Raw genomic sequence first — 20,937 nt, 5'->3', positions numbered from 1 at the left:
CTGGACAGCCACTACCAGTCAGAGCAGATAATACTGATCTTGATAGACTAATGGCCTGATTCAGTAAAAGACAGCTTCTTGTATTCCCAGTGTATGCACTAAGCAGATGGATGAACTGGCAACCACTTTTAAGGAGTACACTGAAAGTATGTACTGGCACTCATTGCAAGGAGCATCAACTCCAGGAATTGCAGCAACTGTTCATGTAAAAAGGATAATGACCCCACAATCTGTTCTATGATCCTAGTAATAAATAGGATAACACTTTGTATATTAACAACTTTATTAAGTGTGTTGGTCAGCATCCAGCAGTGGTTTGCACACGTGTGAAGTACAGTGTCAAGTGGATAGAACCAATGCTATGTTGTGAAAAGCACCTGTCAATTTATCAACATTACTGCTTCTGATACTTCTGATAATGGATGTCAAAATAAGGAAAAAGTCACAAGGGATTAAAAAAGGGGCAGGAACCAACTTGGATATTTAATATTCTCATTTTTTCATACCTAACAACCAAAACATGGACTACACTATGCCAGGAGTTCTTTATTGTTACCTTTACCAGTATAAGGTGCCATACACTGACCCCATATCGTTAGTAATTATTCCCTGTGAGAACAATTGGAAATATCTTTAAAAGTACAAATTCTTTTGTTTTCATGGAACTACAAGAAAGCATAGAAAGACACTTAACACCAGATAAAAATCAAGGCCTCTAAAATACCAGACTCCTAGACAACTCAAACAAAACGCAACATTCTTGTATCATAAGGCAAGCCAGTCTCCCTTACCTATGGGAGAAGGCCTTAGTATGGTCCACTATAAAACATCTCAGATGATACTGATATCTGTAGTTCTCAAGCTGACAAGCTATTATCAGGATTATCCTCTAGGTAACTGGTCCACTAAAAGTCACTTTTAGTCTACCGTTCACAAAAATACCCCAAACAGTTTCAGAGCTACAGGCCATTGCCAAGTGAACACAAAGTACCTGTCTGCCTGCAAATTCAGATTGGCCACTGTACCATACTGATGTTGGGATTCAGGGAATATTGGGAAATACCCGATATTTTCTAAGTTCAATATACCAAAAAAATACTGTTTTGCTCACCCCTAAACAGCATGCTTGCTGGGCTGAAACTCTAAGCACCAATGCATTATATAAGAAACCTTTAAATCCAGCTTAATTTAGCTAAAGTAAGGTTTGGACACCACAACTACTGGCGCTACTGCACTTATACCAGGATAAACTTCATTTCACTTTGAATAAGAAAACAAAGTGATGTGGCATTAATGCAACCACTGGATAAGACAACTGTGGATCAGAATACAACTTTCTGAAGTCACCAGAGAGGGTAGACTTTCTTGGCAATGCCATCTGGCCTACAGGACAACCCTTTGCTGACCCAGTCTAGGCCTTTTGAGATCAATGAGTGTGCACAAAAGTAACTGCATCAGATTGAAGTATTAGTTGAGCAGGTCCCTGACATATTAAAGTATTATAAATACACCAGGAAAAGGGTGTGAAACACAGGTATCTCATTTCTATTTGTCAGCACTGAGTAGAGTGCTTTACAAAACGAGGGCCTGCGAACATCACTGCAGAGTGGCTTTGTGCCAGCTCTCAGTGCTTCAGCAGACTCAGACATCAGGCATAGCTACAGAATGAAAATGATACACTGATGCTACAGAGTCACAACAAGTTCCAGCACTTCCCTGGGATTTGCTGCCCAGGCAGAGTCCCTCTACAGTTTCACAATGAGTCTCCGGAAATAAGGGGAAATGGCAAAGACCTTCAAGAACAAAACAAAAGGCTTGCAACCAAAAGACAGACTGAACCACATCCAAAAGACAATGATGGTCAGCAGTACACAGGACAAGGCTTTGCCAACATCTGGGAGATCAAGTCCCTCAATTCTTGCTTCCTATGGCAGTCTTTTCTGCAACATTTGGCTATAGGTAGTCATAAGGCTAGCAACCTGCTGCATTGTCTTTTAACACTTAACAATATACTGTATTTGGTTCCCAGCAGCAGTGTTTTTTTTTTAAAAAAAGAAAGCTTAAAAATCAGAAGCACCAAAACATATGTAGTTTTAAAAACAAAAACTATAAAAACAAAATCGTCAATTCAAAACATACATATGATCCTTTCAGTTTCTGTAACAGTGCAGAAACAGACAAAGGGGTGAACCCAACTCTGGAATGGCCACCTCCCTCAGGAGGTCACTACTCCTGAAGAATTCCAGTAGTGAGTATTGCTCCCTCCTGTAGTACATTCATGGAAAACAGCCCCTCCAGCAGTAAGAAGGTACTCCAAGAGGGAGAGGCTGCATAGCTGACCCAACAGTACTAAGTAACGATACTGTTAAAATGTCAGTGTTAGTGTTAAATGGTATTGGGGGGAGAGCATAATAGGACTGTGTGGGAGAGAGCACACAGGGAACAAGCGATTGGTGTAGTTAATAATTCAGTTGCCATCAAGTTTTTCAATAAATAAGATAGTTCTAAAAACCATTACCTGGCTTCCCTGCAAGGATGGATGACTAGCCCTGTGTGCAGGGTATACAGCCTAGGCATAAAGCTTCAGCTTTTTACAGAAAACATCAACACTGTAAAACTTTAGTCTACACATGAGGCAGGATGATGGGGGAGGGTCAAGACACACTTGGCTGCATGACAGGCGACTTGTCTCCACTACAGGATGCTAAAACAAGGATAGTCTAGAATAGACCAGAGGAAGGGTGTTCCTGTTCTACACCATGCATTACAAACTAGTTCCTAAAATTAACTGCTCCAACCATTCTGTCGTGGTTCAGATTCTCACATACCAACTTCAGAATTTAACACACTGGCACACAAACGGCAGTAAGTGGGGTTTTAACAACTCAGAATGTGCTTATTCTCTTTTGGGTTTTAAAAAAAGGGACGGGGAGAAAAGTGGTCCACCTAAAAATAAACAAACAACTACTGAGCAGTGGAGACTGGCAACAAGAGGTTTCTCTGCTCAGAGTTTCCATGACAGCTCTTCAGCCCAGTTCATATTCCTAAACTGACCATTTGGAGCCCAAACATGGAGTGGTATACAAATGCTTGTGTTCCCATCTGGCATAGCTGCTCAGTTTCTTAGCCAGCCTTTCCCCCATCTTCTGCAAGAAACACACTCCCCTCCCCTAAAGTTCAAGGACCAACTGAAAAGGAACAAGTTCCAACAAAGTTCATTCCGATTTCTCTTCTACCTCCCACAAGACCAATGAGAAGTCAAGTCAAAGCCCCAGCCTTTCCTTTTGCACTGGGAAAGTCCAGAGCACGCTGGCACCATCCACCCATACACACGCACACAAACGAGGAGTTCCTCAGACACTCAGACTCAGAAAAGTGAGCTGAGAACAAGAAGAAATCTCCAAGGAGATCCCAGGATCCACCTGGGTTAGAAGGTTTTCCGGTGGATTGCCCGGGAACTGTCTTCTTCATATTCTTTTTTGGAAACCCACATTTTCTTAAAGGTGTCCAGAGAGGCCAGGATGGAACCACTGAAGAAAGATCAAGCAAGCAAGTTAGATGAATAGCCTGTGGGGGAATTGGCTTTTTCTCTCTTCTTCCTAAGGCTACACTAATACAGTAGTGTTTTTCAAACTAAGTTTCAAGGAACCCTAGGGACACGAGAGGGGTACAAGAAAAGAATAAGGTAAGAGAAAAAAGTCCCAGTGGCATTCATGATGTTGTTACTCTTCAAGAACTGCCGGACTTTCATGTTATTTTGCTACAAGAGACTAACACAGCTGCCCCTTTTCAGTCTTCAATAAAGGACAAATCATGACAGCAGAGCATCTCTGAAAGGCAGCTTGATCACATCTATAGGTTTTCCTCGCTAAATGTGTGAGAGGGTGTGTGTTGGGTGAAACCCAGGATGCATTCACCCCAAAAGCTGAGCCAGTGCCATGCATAAATCAGGTCTAACCTCAGAACACACCCCAAGAGTTGTGAGGCAGAGGTGCTCCTCCAATTGACAGCAATTTCCAATGGGCAGAAAAGCTTGCAAACCACGAGGCTACAGCAATTTACCCATGCCTCTTTAGGAAGCCAGTAAAACCTGACTTCCACTAGGCCTTCCCAAGAGCCACCATAGCAGTTAGAGTAATCTGTACTATGCCAGACATGGCTACAGACCAGATTCTCTTCTCCCAGTATAAGTAAGTGATGATGTTGATCTGAACAAATGGGACAAGCCCATAAAAAGGCAAGTAGGATTAGAATTTCAACTGCAGTGGATTTATGCTGCACATACCCAATCCATGTAGAATACAATCTCTCTTGAGGAGCAGATATCTGAAAGAAAGAGACAGGTTTAGCTAGTGTACTATTCATTCTTCACATGCCAAGCTCATAATGTTCCTCCCTAGCAGATTACTTCTGAGTCTGTCTCAGCCACACTTTGTCCATAGGGTTTGGAAATGGTCAATAGTGCAGTCTTTCACCAAGAGGTCTCCTATATGTCTTTCTTTCGTTCTCTCTCTTTCTTATAATACAGCCTCCTCAGAAGAAACCATATGATTCTGCATCTGTCCAAACAGGCTCTGGCTCATGAATGCTTATAGCATAATAAATTTTTAAGGACCACAAGACTGCATTAGACTAACATCTAGTGTTAAAACAAACACCCCTCCCCACAAAAAAAGTAGACAACATTATTTTGGGTATGTTTGTGTGGATTTGGTTTATAATGCTTTCTATTGTACTGCTGGCACACATTACTGCAAATGGCTGTTTAAAAGATGAGAAATGCATCCTAAAAACAAGAGCATTTAATGGAAGTTAATGCTTACACAAAATGAACTAACACATTCACTCCAGAGAAAAGGCTGCAGCCCTACCTTTCGTAGGGCCAAAGTTTTGCCCAGCCAACCTGGCGCTCCCCTTCAGAGGAAAAAACACAAAGATAGACTTCTACCTACCCTGATTTTGACATCCTTGGGTGCCAGTTTCTTCACTTCACTCAGAAGTCTATCACCAAAACCTGAACAAATGATAAAAGCCAACCTCAGTTTCAAGGAAGGAGTTCAGGTTCTTGCTTGTTTTTCAACCTGACAAGGGCTCTCCATACCAAAACCTCCAGATTTTCAAGAAGGGAAAATCATCTCTCTCTCTCTTCATCTTTTGTCATCCCCTGATCCATTTGTGGTGAAAAGGAATACTTCTGGATAGTCCATGGAAACTGATGTCAGAATAAAACTTCATTACACTTTATGGTGTCACTAGATTTGTTTGTTCTGGATAGTGCTAAGTTCCCCTTCTCTTTCCCACTCTTCTCATTCAAAGGAAACTAGACATATTAAAGCCTTCTAGGTTTCCAGAAGCATTAACTCAAGAAAAAAGCCAAGAAAGGGTCAGATTTATGTAGGGTCAGATTTAGGTAGGTTTCCAGAAGCATTAACTCAAGAAAAAAGCTCAAGAAAGGGTCAGATTTAGGTAGGATACACAATCAGAGAGTCTCAGCAGTATGATGAGAACCCACAACAATATTTTCACAGATACAGAGTTTATAGCATGGTCTTTCAGTGGAAGCTTCATCATTTCAAATTGGGCAAAAGCAAATGACTTCCTAACAGCTCACTGTCCCACTCCCATGATAAAAGGTGTTTCTGCCGATCCTTACTTCCAAGGGAGCTCATGTAAGCATCACTAGATTCCAAGATGACAAGGCCAGAAAGAGATTAAACTTTCAACTCAGAATACCAAAAAATCTCACAGAAGGCAAAGAACCAACAAAAAGCACCTTTGAAGAGTGTTGAGCCTCCAGAGAGCACAATATTGGAGAACAACGTTCGCCTCAAGTCCATATCAGACTTCTGAATTGCAAACACCAACACTTCATGCAGTCCTTCACACTCCTCCCCGATCAAGTCTGGTCGGAACAGCAGCTCAGGGGCCCGGAATCGGGCAGGGCCAATCTGCAAACAGCACAAAGTAGTCAGTGTCCTCATTACCAAGGAAGTGACTGATAATTTATAGCAAGGGAGCAGTACTCAGCCAAGACATAGAACGGTAAAAATGGAATGCCTGAATTAAGAAATAAGTGTTTCCTGTAAAGAACACTTTCAAGGAGATAACTTGGAGAACTGTACAAGGACTCGGTGAAACTCAATATTGTCATGAAAAGTTTGAAGAATGAGTAGCATTTGAACAGGAAAAAGACATGGGCCTACAGAACACTGTGGAGCAACCAGAGCAACAAGACTGCCTTAACAAGGTACTGTCTCCTCCACGGTGCATGTCAAGTTAACTTGTTAGCCAGTCACATGTGGACCTGATGTTAAACATGCAAAAACATTCCAAAACCACTGTACACTCTATGCCTTAGTATATTCTTGCTTATTCTTACTGTTCTGCCACTGGCCACAGAAAGAACATAATCATGACTCTGAAGCCCCTCACTTCCAGAAGATCTACTTAGAGGCCGGAGAGAGAAATTATATAGGATTTCAAGCAGCACTTTCCACACACTTTGAAGAGGGTCTCTTTGAAGATATAGTGGGTAGAATCTTTTAAAATGGAAGACTGAAGTCAGTGCAGTGGTTAAAAACAGTGGACTCTAATCTGGAGAACTGAGTTTGATTCCCCACTCCTCCACATAAAGCCTGCTGAGTGACTTTGGCCCTGTCACAGTTCTCTCAGAACTTTCTCAGCCCTACCTACTTCACAAGGTGCATGTTGTGGAGAGAGGAAGGGAAGGTGATCGTAAGCCGCTTTGATGCTCCTCAAGTAGGGGTGTAAAAACCAACTCCTCAAGGTAGGGGCATAACAACCAACTCATTTGAAGGATGCTGCTTAATGTTAGCTTGTGCAGCACTACGTAATATAAAGAGCCTTGGGCAGTCTCTCAATCAGAACCTTACATTTGTCCAGTGACCTTTCATCAAAACAGCCTGGACTCTTGGCCTGCATCTTTTTTGTGTATCTGTAACATTTTAAAATGTTATTTCCAAATAGTAACATGTTAATATGATGATTCCGATTGAAGAATTTCATTTTCTTTACAAAATTATTAAAAGGTGTTCAAATTTACACACATTCCAGTTGCAAATTTTTAACACAGTTCTTCACAAACCTCAATGGTGCTTCCATCTGGAAGGTAATACTGAGCTTTCTCCGTTTCTAATGTCTCATCCTTCTGTGGATTTATTGACAGATAACAAGCCCTCTGGAAAACATGGCAAGCACAAAGTCATTTCAAAGGGATCCTTTCAAAAGACAAACTGGGAGTGCATTTGTCAGAGAGCAGAGAAGTGGAATTCCCTTCTTCAAAATGGCAGCAGTGCCACCATCCCCAGCTCCAGTATACTGCAAACATCAATAAAATGCAAGATCAAGACGCAAAAGATTTTAGGAACTTTACACTGAAGAAAAGCTTACTAGGAACAAAAACTGGGCATTGATTTAAACTCCTTTGCAGGGCCATATGGCAAATTAACAGCCCTGTTCAATGCAACAGGGAAAGATTACTAGAGATCTTAGAAGAATCTCAAGCCTCCATGAAATAGCTAAACACTATATTGTCTAGGTGAGACCCACAGGAAAGACCAAAGAGTGGAGAACAGTTGTTGCCAGCACAATGGCTTCTCCACCAGCCAATCTATGATCTTCTAAATGAGACTTCAAGAGTTCTGGTTAGCTTGCTGCTTCCCTGCTCCAAGCCATGGTGAGAATTATACCACCTCAAATGCCAAATCCATTGCTTAGATAAAATCCATAAGAGAACAGTATTCTGTTATGATATTAGGTCTAGCATTCAGTCTTTTTGACAACAGTGGAAAGGGATCATGGAATCTCCCATGCCTCTATGAGCTCCAGTGGATCCATCACTCATGTTTGTCTAAATGTTTATAAAAACAATTTTTTAAAAAATCCTGTGGGCAAAATTAAATTAGATCTCTCAGCCTAGACAAAATATAACTATGTGTACATATTTAGTGACTCTCATTGTCCACAGCACAAGGAAGCTCATATGAAGTCTCATTAATTCTGAGAGCATGTCTGTTGTGAATCTATGAAGAACCATGTGATGAAGCTTTATTGGCACTACCATTTCAGAACTGAAGGAATCACATGTTTGAATGCATCCTATGGAAGCCACTATTAACAAGAAGAATTCCAGCCCAGCAAATAGGACCTGATGAATGCTGAGAAAATGCAGCTCTGGATTAGGACTCAAAGTCCATCTTGAACAGGCAGCTGTAGTTTAGACAGTTCTTCCCACCACCACCATATTCCTCTTGCAACTGGAACTGAAAGTCCCTTAGAAACCACAGGGTCCTTTAGGGGTGGCAGTCCAGTTCATCCTTCACCACTATGTTTCCCCAGAAAAAGAACTGCTTCCAGTGCAAAGACAGGGGCATACAGGTACCTCTTTTATGGTTTTGACGATCTCAAATTCAGATGATGTATGGAAATCATAGCCTTCCTTCCGAAGATACAGACGAAGGAAACGGGAAACATCACGGCCAGCTATGTCAATCCGCATAATGGAGTGGGGCATGGCAAAACCTTCATAGATAGGAACTGCATGGGTGACCCCATCCCCAGAGTCCAAAACAACCCCTGTGGTTCGCCCTGTTGCATAACTACAGAAAAGAAACAAACACTGAAAGAATATTAAACAGTGAAAATATTTTGTAGAAACCAACACTGATGGGCACATGGTGACACTTGCCAAGGCAATGATTACTCCCAGAAAACTTGCTTTACTATCATCTAGAAATTATGGTGGGGATATTTTTAAAATGGATAGTGATTGTTCAAAAGCAAAAGGGAAGGTTTTTATTGCAGATCCACCCTTTGAAAAAGGTTGCCACTACCTAAACCCATAAAGAATTCTCACAGAAAAAAACAGTCAGAACTCAATCTGCTATCTATGCATACAACAGTAATAATTCCTGACCTGAATTTCTGTCATCAAAGCCCGAGTGCACATCTTACAAGCCTCACAGCACAATCCTATACAGAGTCACTTTATCCTAAGCCCATTGATTCTAATGGACTTAAATTGGAGTGATTCTGCATGGCATTGCAATGTAAGACCACCAAGTTGTCTTGAGCTATGGGACCTACTTCTGAGCAAAATGCTCCCATGCACATCAATGCTCTGTACTGAAGAAACTGGCTGCCCCTCCAGAGCTAAGTCCCAAGACAACAAGGAGATGGGGGGGGGGGAGTACTCACAGGCTCAGCACAGCTTGCATGGAGATGAAGAGGGCTGGCACATTAAAGGTCTCAAAGAAAACCTCAGCAGCTCGTTCACGGTTCTTCCGGGGGTTCAGCGGAGCTTCTGTCAGGAGCACGGGATGCTGGTGGTTAGGAACACAAGAGACTCAGCTGGGTAGAACTCCCCAGGACCTATACAGATTTTTCCAGCCATTGATTAAAAGACACCAGCAGGAACTTTGTACACTAGAGAAAAAAATCAGCCATCACATGTACCAAGCAGGTCCCCAACCTCTGGGTCAGTGTTTATCCCTAGATGATAGGTCTGGGAAACAACTGGAAGCCGCTATTTTATCCACAAAAGTATACAGTGGATATCCATGGGAAAGTGTTTGGCACAGAGAATGACTTGAAAACACAGGGTAAACTAAGCTAGCAGGAAATTAAGCTCTGAGCAGAGCTTGGATGGTAACCCATCTGAAAATCACGTCAGCCACTCTGAGGGAGAGCAGGTTATAGACACAACAGCATCTACTTCTTCCCTTGTAAGAATAAATTCAGGTCATTAAATCAACCTTCCTGCTAGTCAGCCTCAAAATAACATCTCATTGGCTGGGTTATCAGAAATCATACAGTATAAGGCAACTTTGAGAGAGGAGCAGAGTGCCCCAGGAGACAGGGGGAGACTGCAAGTAACTCTGCCAAAGGGTGGATTTTTGCTCCATGCTATGTAGGAGGCAAATTCAGGAAAGTGATATTTATTCATTCCTTCAGATTGAATTTGCATTTAAGCTAGAGTGTGGAATGGAGAAGGTTCTTTCAGAGTGCCTCTTACACATGATTCACATGAACAGGCAAAAAAATTCTTCAACAGAACCATTTGAATTATAGAGCAGGCAAAGAAAAACACTTCATGTTCCAGCACCGGGTCATGAAAATGCTCTTCTCAGTTATCTTTGTGCATAGCTTCTGGCACTTCATGCTGCTCCAGTGAAAATCTGCCCACTCTCCACTTACTTGAGTGAGTAGGGAGCTGTTTGCAGAATATTCAGCACAAGGAAAGTTGTGAAAAGACTGTGTTGATGCAGAGAATGGGTAATGCTGGTATAGAGGCTGATATGATAGTAAGGCAATACCACCAAAAGGAATAAGAGAGGCCATCTTGTTTGGTATTTTGGGGCTTGTGGGCCAACTCACCTCTTCAGAGAAAGTCTGGAGCTGATCTTTTGAGTATACATATTGCCAAATACGCTCCATGTCATTCCAGTCCTTCACTATACCATGCTCCATTGGATAATGGATAGAAAGGAGACCTCGGTGCTCCTAGTCCAAGTCAACAAGACACCAAATCAGACAGAAGAATGGCCACACATACCCTCCCACTTTGTTCAATAAGTATCCCTGCTCTAACAATGAATCTACTTCCCAAGAATCCCACCAAATAACCATCTGCTTGTTTTTTAATTAAAAACAAGAGGAAATTAGTTTCTGATAGGAGACAAAATACTTTGATGACAAACTCTCCCCCCCTCATTTAGAACCCACAGTCTGAAGGCACTACTTTGCTGAAGCAAAGCAGGTTTGCATGGGAAACAACTTAGAAACTTTCCTTGAGTTCCAGCAGAAGATGATAGATATAATAAATCATCAAACCATAATAAACCATAAAATCATCAGTCAATTCTTGAACATTTAGAAAAGATGGCTGTGATTACTAAGAGCCAGCATGAGTTTCTCAGGAACAAGTAATGTCAGACTAACTTGATCACCTTTTTTGAGAAAGTTACTACCTTGCTGGATGAGGGGAATGCTGTAGACATAGATTATCTTGATTTCAGTAAGGCTTTTGATAAAGTTCCACAAACTATTCTTTTTGACAAGTTGGTAAAATGTGATTTAGATTCTGTTATTATTAGGTGGATCTGTAACTGGTTGACAGATCGCACCCAAGAAGAGCTTGTGAATGGTTCCTCATCCTCTTGGGAGGGAAGTGACAAGTGGAGTACCTCAAGGATCTGTCCTGGGACCTGTTTTGTTCCAACATCTTTATAAATTATGGGGATGAAGGAATATGGGGAATGCTTATTAAATTTACAGATGATATTAAATTGGGAGAGGTTGCAAATACAATAGAAGACAGAGATAGGATACAGGATGGTCTTGACAGGCTGGAAAACTGGGTTAAAACAAATAAAATGAATTTTAACCAGGATAAACGTAAAGTTCTGCATTTAGGTAAGAAAAATCCAATATATCATTATAGGATGGGGGAGACTTATCTTAGCAGTAGTATGTTCAAAAAGGATCTAGGAGTCTTAGTGGACCATACACTGAACATAAGTCAACAGTGTGATGCAGTGGCTAAAAAGGCAAATGTGATTTTGGGCTGTATCAACAGAAATATAGTGCCCAGATCATATGAAATGATAGTATCATTTTACTTTGCTATGGTTAGACCTCACCTAGAGTACTGTGTTCAGCTTGGGGCACCACAATTTAAGAAAGATATAGACAAGCTGGAACATGTCCAGAGAAGGGCAAAGAAGATTGTAAGGGGTTTGCAGACCAAGTCCTATGAGGAAAGGCTGAAGGAGCTGGGTATATTTATCCTGGAGAGGAGATGACTGAGAGGTGATATGATCACTATCTTCAAGAACTTGAAAGGCTGTCATATAGAGGATGGTGCAGAATTGTTTTCTGTTGCCCCAGAAGGTCAGACCAGAACCAAGGGGTTGAAATTAAAAGAGGTTCCAGCTAAATATTAGGAAGAACTTTCTGATATGCTGTCGAAGGCTTTCATGACCAGAGTCTTTCTAATAGTTAGAGCAGTTCCTCAGTGGAAGACGCTTCCTCAGGAGGTGGTGGGCTCTCCTTCCTTGGAGGTTTTTAAGCAGAGGCTAGATGGCTGACAGCAGTGCTGATTCTGTTAACTTAGGCAGATCATGAGAAGGAGGGCAGGAAGGGTTGCATCAGTGCTTAGTTCTTGTGGCCCTTACTTACACTCCCAGGGAAATGCTGATTGCCACTTTGCCAATTTTCTCCAGGCCAGATTGGCAAGGGATCCTGGTGGTTTTTGGCATCTTCTGGACATGAAGCAGGGGTCACTTGAGATGTATGTGTGTGGGGAAGGTATTTGAGAATTTCCTGCATTGTGCAGGGGGTTGGACTAGATGACCCTGGAGATCCCATCGAACTCTATGATTCTAAATAAATGAACAAATAAAAATAAGGACCTCATTCTCTTTACTTTAGTAATAGGTTTATGACTTTGGATGTTAAAGATAGCTCGGCTGGGTCTCATCTGACAGTAGAATGCAACTGAGGAGGAAGTATTGGATTTGCCCATTATTAGACCCCTCCCCAACCAACTGGGCAGTCCTATGAGTTACAAAGGCTTGGGAAGAGTAACAAAAGCAAAACAATCAGAAAAAAGAAAAGCCTTGCACAATGAAAGGCCCCCCACTATCTGTTTACTTAACCTTCAGCTAACAGTCAAAAATCTTCTCTAAAAGGTAGGTCTGATCAAAACATATCCTTGATTGACCTACAGTAACTTCCCAAACCCCCTGTAAACAAAAATTATTGGGCTCCATTTGGAAACTGCATACAGATAACCTAACACAAATAATATGCCATTAAAAGGTAACCTAGGTCATTTGATGAACTCACAAACATACTGCATGCAAGTTCATCATGCACACGTGATACAGTCAGATTAATGGAAGACCTCCAGCATCATAAAATACTTCTAAGATACTATTCTCAGCAAGTTTTTCAGCCCTGGCATTGACCAAGAGACCATTTGAGTGCCAAAAATGATAGTCAAAGATCTGCACTGAATTCAAAACATCTTATTTCTGGTGAGGTGTTCTGACTAAAGATAACTATCCTCAAAAGAACCAATAAGAATGGTTTCCTTACCTCTGCTTTTGGTCCAATGAAAATGTCACCTTCCAATGCGCCAGCCATGACACGAACATGTTTTGGTCTGCCCACACTGAAATGGATCAGACAAAACTGAACACTCTTTTCACCACCTAACAATTCGAAACTTCGAATTTCACTAGAAACAGAACCTTCTAGAAACTCTGGAAGACAAGCCGCACTTAGAGCACTGGAAATGAGAGTTCAAATTAGCAGTGAACTCATGACCTGGTCTTCAGCAAGTTATTTTCCCTAAATCTCAGGGCAGGAACAAAGGAGCCCGCAGTTGCAAAGTAGAGTCAAGGGGCTGTAGCTTACTTGTCCTCTTTAAGAATGCCCCAGAGTTCCAAAATGATTCTAAAGATGCCAAAGCTGTTCACATTAAGGAATTCTGCTTCCCTGTATCCATTTAAGTCAAAAGTAGCCTAGGGACAATCAGTATTAGAAGTTAGCCATTTGAATTTCCAGGGTTGCCAACTCTGAGTCAGGAAATTCCTGGACATTTGGGGGTAGGCATAATGGCGCACAATGGGGCTTGGAGAGAGAAGGGACCTCTGTGGAGTGTAGTGCCATAGAGTCCCACCTGCCAAAGCATCTGTTTTCTTCAGGGCAACTAAATATATTCTGGAAATCAGTTATAATGCTGGGAGATCTCTATACCCCACCTGGAGGTTGGCAACCCTATGTATGTTGTAGTTAATATCACAGACTACAAATAACATCCTTAAAAACGCCAAGATACTTACTAGTTAGGAAAACAGTACTTGGGTATTTGATCCCCTGCAAAACCAGCTTTAATCATGCCAGAGCCCTGTGGGGGAAAACACACACAAAAAAATTGTATGAGAACAAGTCATACTTGGATTAGTAGTTCTTGTAGTACTAGCTGTAAATTAAATAGGAATAGTAGCCTAAACTTTGCATACAGCATTAAATCGGACCACCCTGAAATCCCAAAAGAAAAAAACCCAACCAGACAATTTCCTTGGAAAAGAAAAACAAGTGGTAAGGAATTATGATGGTCCATTAGAAAAAAAATCCAACAAACCCAACAAAAGTGTAATAAGCTTATTTATTAGGACCAGAACACTTGCTGGAGAGTTGTGACAGAGCTTCTGAGTTCAGTAGAACTCTTAGTTATTTTCAATATTCAGCATAAAAGCAAACAAAGATGGGAAACAAAAAACGATGTTTCTGGGCATGATGAAGGGCCCACAATCTGCAGTTTGTACATTTCTTAAAATGGAGTGCAGGAAGTGTTGCAGATTTCCATTCTAAACCAATGCATGATTATTCAGAACTAAATCACACTTTATTCAGTGAGGCTTGCTCCCAGAAAATCATATGCAGTACTGCAGCCTTAATAGACTAGATAACATTGAGAACAAAACAGATTTCACATGAAGCTGCCTTATAGCTAACCAGACCATTGGTTCCTCAAAGTCTACTCAGAATGGCAACAGCTTTCCAGGGCCTTAGAGGTTTTTCACATCACCTACTGCCTGATCTTTTCAAGCAGAGATGTCAGGGATGGAACTTTGGACTTTCAGTATGCCAAACAGATGCTCTGTCACTGAGCCACATCCCTTCCCTATAATAAACCAGAGAAAGAAAGCAGCATTCTAGCCACTAGAAAAAAGAAGCATTCTAGCCACTTCAGCAATACAAATATAAAATGTCCAACCTGACAAAGAACTCTGGGGAACCTGAAAGCTTGCTCAACAGTTTGTTACAGTTTTGCTGGCCCTAATATTCAGCTATTACACTGCTGTCATTTCTGGGCAAAATAAATAAATCCTCGGAATAGCAGTATCTTTGAGAGTAGACAGCAGATTCTACTTTCTGCTGCCTCTTTGTTAAGCCTGAGACATGTAGAAGTTCTTCAACACAGCTGGTAATTATTGTGAAACAAAATACTTAATAATCTACATTAAGCAGTGCACAGACATAGGAAACACTTTCTTCAGTTCATACAAGTAGCTGAGGAGGCTCAAAGAACAAGCCTAATCCAGGAAATATGGACCAGCTGAATGAGTTGCTGCACAAGGCAACAGATCACTGCTTCCTTTCTCCCTACAGGCTGAAACGACTCAGCAAAACTTTTGGAAAAAATCAGCATACAAGGAACTATAGAAGTCTGGATTAACACTCTGTTCTAAGAGCACTTTTGATTTGCCACAGATTCTTCCTGGATCTCTCTTTGCACTGGTGCACAACCTCAATGTGGAGTGGAAAATGTTCCATTTCTCAAGAGTTATCATCTCATAAAATTCATACCTATGTATGGATGCCATTGCCAATACAATGTCAGTTTCAAAATTTTAAGTAATGTTTTTCGTATTACAATTGAGCGAGACCATACGTGCATGTTTTATTGATCTGTAAACTTGGGGGGGGGGGGGCAAAACCACCAATACATATAATAATTATGAATTCACTCAATTGGGTGAACAATCAAACCAAAACCAATGCTAGAGTTCTTATTTATATGTCTCCTCACATACGGTGGAAGAGATATATAACTCGGCATCTGAAGGTAAAATGATCAAGTACCAGACAGATGGGGAAGGGTATTCCATAAGCATAAGGAGCTATGACTTTCTTTTTGGTACAGCCACCTACCTCATTTTAGAAGATGGGATGGGCACACAGAAAAGGCCCTTTAGATGCCCTAAACTGGCATATGGAATTAGGATTTTACATACTCTGATTCTAGATCATTTAGCACTTTAAAGATAATATCTAGCACTCTGAACTGTGCCCAGACCTGCATGGATAATTTCTGGAGAGAGTTTTTCCTGCATTCTGCTGCAGTAGAAGCTTATTTATTTATTTATTTATTTGGGATTTGTATCCCGCCCTTCCCACAAGTGGCTCAGGGCGGCTTCCAACAACTAGTCAACATAAATTTAACAATTTTAAATATAAAACAATTAAATAATTAACATTTAAACATTAAAACCAGTAACATTTCACTCCATAAAACAATACAGCTTAAAACCAGTCTTCAAAGGCAGCCTCTGAACAGAGAAATGATTAGGAGAGCCAGTTTGGTGTAGTGGTTAAGTGTGCGGACTCTTATCTGGGAGAACCAGGTTTGATTCCCCACTCCTCCACTTGCACCTGCTAGCATGGCCTTGGGTCAGCCATAGCTCTGGCCGAGGTTGTCCTTGAAAGGGCAGCTGCTGTGAGAGCCCTCTCAGCCCCACCCACCTCACAGGGTGTCTGTTGTGGGGGAGGAAGGTAAAGGAGATTGTGAGCCGCTCTGAGACTCTTCGGAGTGGAGGGCGGGATATAAATCCAATATCTTCTTCTATCTTCTTTTTCTTCTTCTTCTTCATTCCAAGGTGATCAGACCATGGACACTATGAACAGATCCTCCCAATCAAGGAACAGCTGCAGCTAACCCACCAACCAAAGCTGGGCAAAGGCATTACATCTTGCAGAGGATCTAAGGTTCTATCTGCAACTGCCCCCCTCCCAAGCTATAAACTAGTTCAACTACAGAAGCGCAAATTCATTCAGACCAGAGTGTAATTCCTTAAATTCGATCTGCCTTATGACTGACCAACAGCATCTTAGTCTTGCCTGAACTGTTGTTGTTTCAATTTATTGGTCCTCATCCAGGCTATATGTGCTATCAAACAATGGTTCAGGATATCCATGGCTTCACCTGGCTTGGCTAAAAAGGAGAAATAGAACCAGGTGTCATCAGCATACAGATGATACTTTGCTTCAAACCTTCAAATGACCTGCCCAGTGGCAAAAATGCTGATCTCACGGGACACAAGAATCAGCTTCTCAAATATTTAGGTGATATTGAACACATGGGGAAATAACTGTAATTGTAATATACAGAAAGTGGACTAGAATGAAGCATGCCTCTTCACAAAGCTTGGAAGCAGTAAACGAGAATCACACACATTTGTTTTAATATCAACTGCATTTCTTTCACAGATCAATGCAGATTAAACAGAATGATAGCAACAGAAAAAGGTAGCAAAGGGAGATCACTCTGAGCTTGCTGGAAAAAAATGAAAATAATATTTAAACTAAATTGTCAAAATCCAAAGAAGTGAATCAAGAAACAAGGACCCTGGCTTTTAAATATGAAGGACTGAACAATATACTACCTGGTGCAGTGGAAAAAACATACTGAAGGATAAGGAGGGAGAGAGAAGTCTCTTTTTGTCAAAGCGTTCATTAAATATGTAGAAATTTGAGTACAGATTCAGTTCTGAAAACCTGCAATATAATGAACTGCCACTTAGAAAGTACCCCTCATATGGAGGAGCTGGTTTAGACAAGAGAAATTAGGAGTTGTGAAAATGCATAGAAAAAAGAGCAATAGGACTCAAAGAAAGTGCACACTCCAGGCCCAAGTACCCAGCCCCTCCAATTCTTTAGGTGAGGGGTGGCCAATGGTAGCTCTCCAGATGTTTTTTTGCCTACAACTCCCATCAGCCCCAGCCATTGGCCATGCTGGCTGGGGCTGATGGGAGTTGTAGGCAAAGGCATCCGAAGAGCTACCGTTGGCCACCCCTGCTTTAGGCAACAATTGGGCAGCTCCTTTTCTCACCAAAAGCATTTGGAGGAGGGTGGAAATGGTTAGACAGAAGGCACACATCACCCATAGCCACTTTTCCCCCTGTTTTAGGGGCCAGACTTCAGATCCCTTTGTTACTGCTACTTAAACTCCCAGCTCTGCCTGGCTGATAACAAGCATACACACTGCATTCTGCTATTAGAGATTTCCCCTGACAGCATAAATTCATGTGCATCTGCAACTCAATCTATGCCAGTCAAATAAATTCAGTCCATCTCCTCTATTCTTCTGCAACAACTGACTGAAGCCATATGTTGCTGGCTTAGAATTTTATTGTATTTTTACTTTTTATTGTGTTTTTACTTTTGGGAGGTACCTCAGTCAGGTCTTTGAAAATGCAAGTTATCCATTTGCTAATTTAAACTTATGAAATAAAGCATCATCCTTCTACCTCTTCCCCAGTTAGGCACAGTAGATATCTGTATGCAAACACACTACTTTGCAGACATAGAGGATGGTTAGGAAGACTACAGCTGCAATGTTAAATTATCTGGAAGCAACTCTGATTGGAACTGACTACATTTCTGAATAAGGGTGCCTGCTTAAATAAATACTCACACTAATGGGAAACACTTTCTGTAGCTACAGGCAATCAAATAGGCGCGCTGCTAGCCACACAACTCTGTCAACACCAGGGGGGGGGGGGGGAGAGCAGCAGCAGTACAGGCTGGAATCTGGTTGGAGAAGCATCCATTCATTTTGATAACATGAATCTACTCAACTAAAATAAGATTTTGTTAACCTTTAAGGTGCCACAAGACTCACACAGTCTTCTAGAATGTATTAGCTATACATTCCAAAAACACCTGAGACACACCTGCTCTGCTCTCATCTATCTTCATCTGAAGAAGTGTGCATGTACACCACAGCTTATACTCTGAATTAAACTCTGTAGATCTTAAAGGTGCCGCTGGGCTCAAACTTCGTTCTGTTGCTTCAGACCAGCAGCACAGCCATCCACTTGACTCTATCTACATCTGACTAGTCATAACAAACATAACGACTAGGCGGAACTAATGGGGTCAAACAGGGAAAAGTAATCAAGAAGCCAATGGTTTCACATAACCTCCCGCAGAGAGGAAAACATACTTCCTGATAGGATAACCCCAAGAAATAGCCAGCACAACAAGCCAATCATAGAACGACGATATCTGAAAAGGCGAAACCCCTATCAATCATATTTGTGACGTTCTTCAGACTGCACAGTTTTACGACAGAATGACAAGTGAGTCAGCCAATGAAAACGGAGGATGGGTCATCGAGATGGAGAAAAGAGAGACCCAGGTTCAGCAGGCAAAAAAAGGGTTGAAGGAGCGAATGAATTGCGGGAAGGACTTCTAAGAAGAAAGCACCGACTGGATTATAAAGGGAAGAAGCGGCCACAATCCGCGGGAATCTCTACTGTATCTCCCCTACTCCGCATTCTTATAGAGCCAAATCTGAGAATCCCAATTAGGGACGGACTCACGTTATCGATCACCACCGGCTGGTTCGCGATCACATCGTACGACTCCATCGCGAGCGCTGCCGCCTCCGTCACTGCCAAAGAAGCGACAGCTCAGGCTGCAGCACGCATGCTCCTGTGGCAGTGCAGGGCGCTCTGGGAAAACGAGTCTCTATGGGAGAAAATAAGAGCTCCGCCTTTTGCAGTTTCTGTCCCTTGGAGTAGTTGTGCGGAAGAGAATGGATTATGGGAACTGTAGTTCCATTGTGTGATGCGTTTAGCCTGCGCTCCTTTGTGAAAAAACTTACATTCAAGCCCGTTAAATTCGAGTTCGAAAGCACCTTCAAGACCAACAAAGTTTTGGGTGTATAAGCTTTCGAAAGCTCCCTTTTTTCAGAAGCCAGTAAGAATGGAGAGCTGAGTACTGATATCCCAGTCAGAAGGGGGGAAGCGGTTGTTGCAAAGAAGGAGCTCAAGATGCAAATATGCAATGTGCATAGCAATTACCTTGATGAGAGAGAAAGGGAAATGCTTGGGGCAAGGAAATTAGCATCTGTAGGGAGATAAGAAACTGCCTTCATGGCCTGGGCAGCCGTGTTGAACAAAGCAGAAGTCAAGTGGCACCTTTAAGACCAACCAAGTTTTATATAGAACGTAAGCTTTCGTGTGCTTTCTTAAGCACACCTCATCAGACGAGGTGTGCTTAAGAGAGCACACGAAACCTTACGTTCTAAATGAAACTTGGTTGGTCTTAAAGGTGCAACTTGACTCCTGCTTTGCTTATTAGCTGATTGATGGTCGATGCTTATAACACGCCACAGGGCCGCTTATTAAGAAATTGCCAAAATTAACCGTGATGTAGCTTCGGTTGTAGTTATGCCCTATAGATTTCCCATCCCTCTATAGCTCCAAACGCATACAGTTTATTTGTGATTCCTCTGTAGATTAACACTTATTACTAAACATTTCCAGCACTGAATCATACAGATTCTAGGCAATAGTCATTCAAAGGACAGTCATTCTCCAGGCCAATTTAGCCAGGGATCCTGGAGGGTTTTTTGCCATTTTCTGAACATGGAGAGGGGGTCACTGTGTGTGGTGTGGGGGAGGGAGGTATTTGTGAATTTCCAGCATTGTGCAGGGGGTTGGACTAGATGATCCTGGAGGTCTCTTCCAACTCTTATGATTCTAGGGAATATGTAGTAATGCCCCTCTGAAGCTTTTCATGGCATGGAGATAAATAACATCACCTGGTATTGTGTTATTAAACCTCCCTTTCCCATTAGGCAGTTAAACCTTCCAGAGGTGCAGTCCGTCTTATAGACCATATGGTCACCTACAAAGCTCTTCAGGGCCTTGGACACTAATATATGCAAGACTGTCTGGTCCCCCTATGCTTTGCCTATGGCCGAGGACCTGCCTACCTCAGGGACCGCCTCTCTCCATATGTTCCCCAGAGAGCACTGCGCTGCAGTTCACAAAATCTTTTGGAAATCCCTGGGCCTAAGGAGGCCAAACTTAAAACGACCAGGGAGCTGGCCTTCTCTATAAAAGCCCCCCAATGGTGGAATCAGCTACCGGAGGAGGTGCGGGCCTTGCGGGACTTCAATCAGTTCCGCAGGGCCTGCAAAACTGCCCTCTTCCAAGAAGCCTTTAAGATGTAACCAGAATAAATATTATGCTGCCGGACAAATAGCACCACTGTATTGTTTTAACTTTTTATAATAATTTATATTTGTACTTATACTGTTATTGATTTTATCTG

The 20,937-nt window shown here is 41.9% G+C and overlaps 1 protein-coding gene across 1 annotated transcript; it reads right to left on the bottom strand.

Annotated features, from left to right (window-relative positions):
• Positions 1-265: 265 nt before the first annotated feature.
• Positions 266-19,335, bottom strand: ACTR1A (actin related protein 1A). The gene is made up of 11 exons (XM_060241773.1): positions 19,197-19,335; positions 13,869-13,933; positions 13,120-13,195; positions 10,396-10,521; positions 9,217-9,341; positions 8,402-8,618; positions 7,106-7,198; positions 5,774-5,948; positions 4,953-5,014; positions 4,286-4,326; positions 266-3,530 (listed from the first exon to the last, which is right to left on the bottom strand). Exons 1-11 carry the CDS (start codon positions 19,242-19,244, stop codon positions 3,428-3,430), a joined length of 1,131 nt encoding a protein of 376 aa, XP_060097756.1. The 5' UTR covers positions 19,245-19,335; the 3' UTR covers positions 266-3,427.
• Between the last annotated feature and the right edge of the window lie 1,602 nt (positions 19,336-20,937).

The sequence above is a fragment of the Heteronotia binoei genome, chromosome 6 (genome assembly GCF_032191835.1).
Source record: "Heteronotia binoei isolate CCM8104 ecotype False Entrance Well chromosome 6, APGP_CSIRO_Hbin_v1, whole genome shotgun sequence".
Lineage (NCBI taxonomy): Eukaryota > Metazoa > Chordata > Lepidosauria > Squamata > Gekkonidae > Heteronotia > Heteronotia binoei.
Note: the sequence above shows the minus strand (reverse complement) of the source record. Positions and strands in the feature narration are given on the sequence as shown.

Coding starts and splice junctions, on each gene's coding strand:
- ACTR1A (XM_060241773.1), bottom strand. CDS start 19,244: ATGGAGTCGTACGATGTGATCGCGAACCAGCCGGTGGTGATCGATAAC. Junction 8,619..9,216: donor ATGCAAGCTGTGCTGAGCCT/GTGAGTACTCCC, acceptor TCTTTTCTGTAG/TTATGCAACAGGGCGAACCA. Junction 5,015..5,773: donor AGGCTCAACACTCTTCAAAG/GTGCTTTTTGTT, acceptor TCATTTGTTCAG/GTTTTGGTGATAGACTTCTG.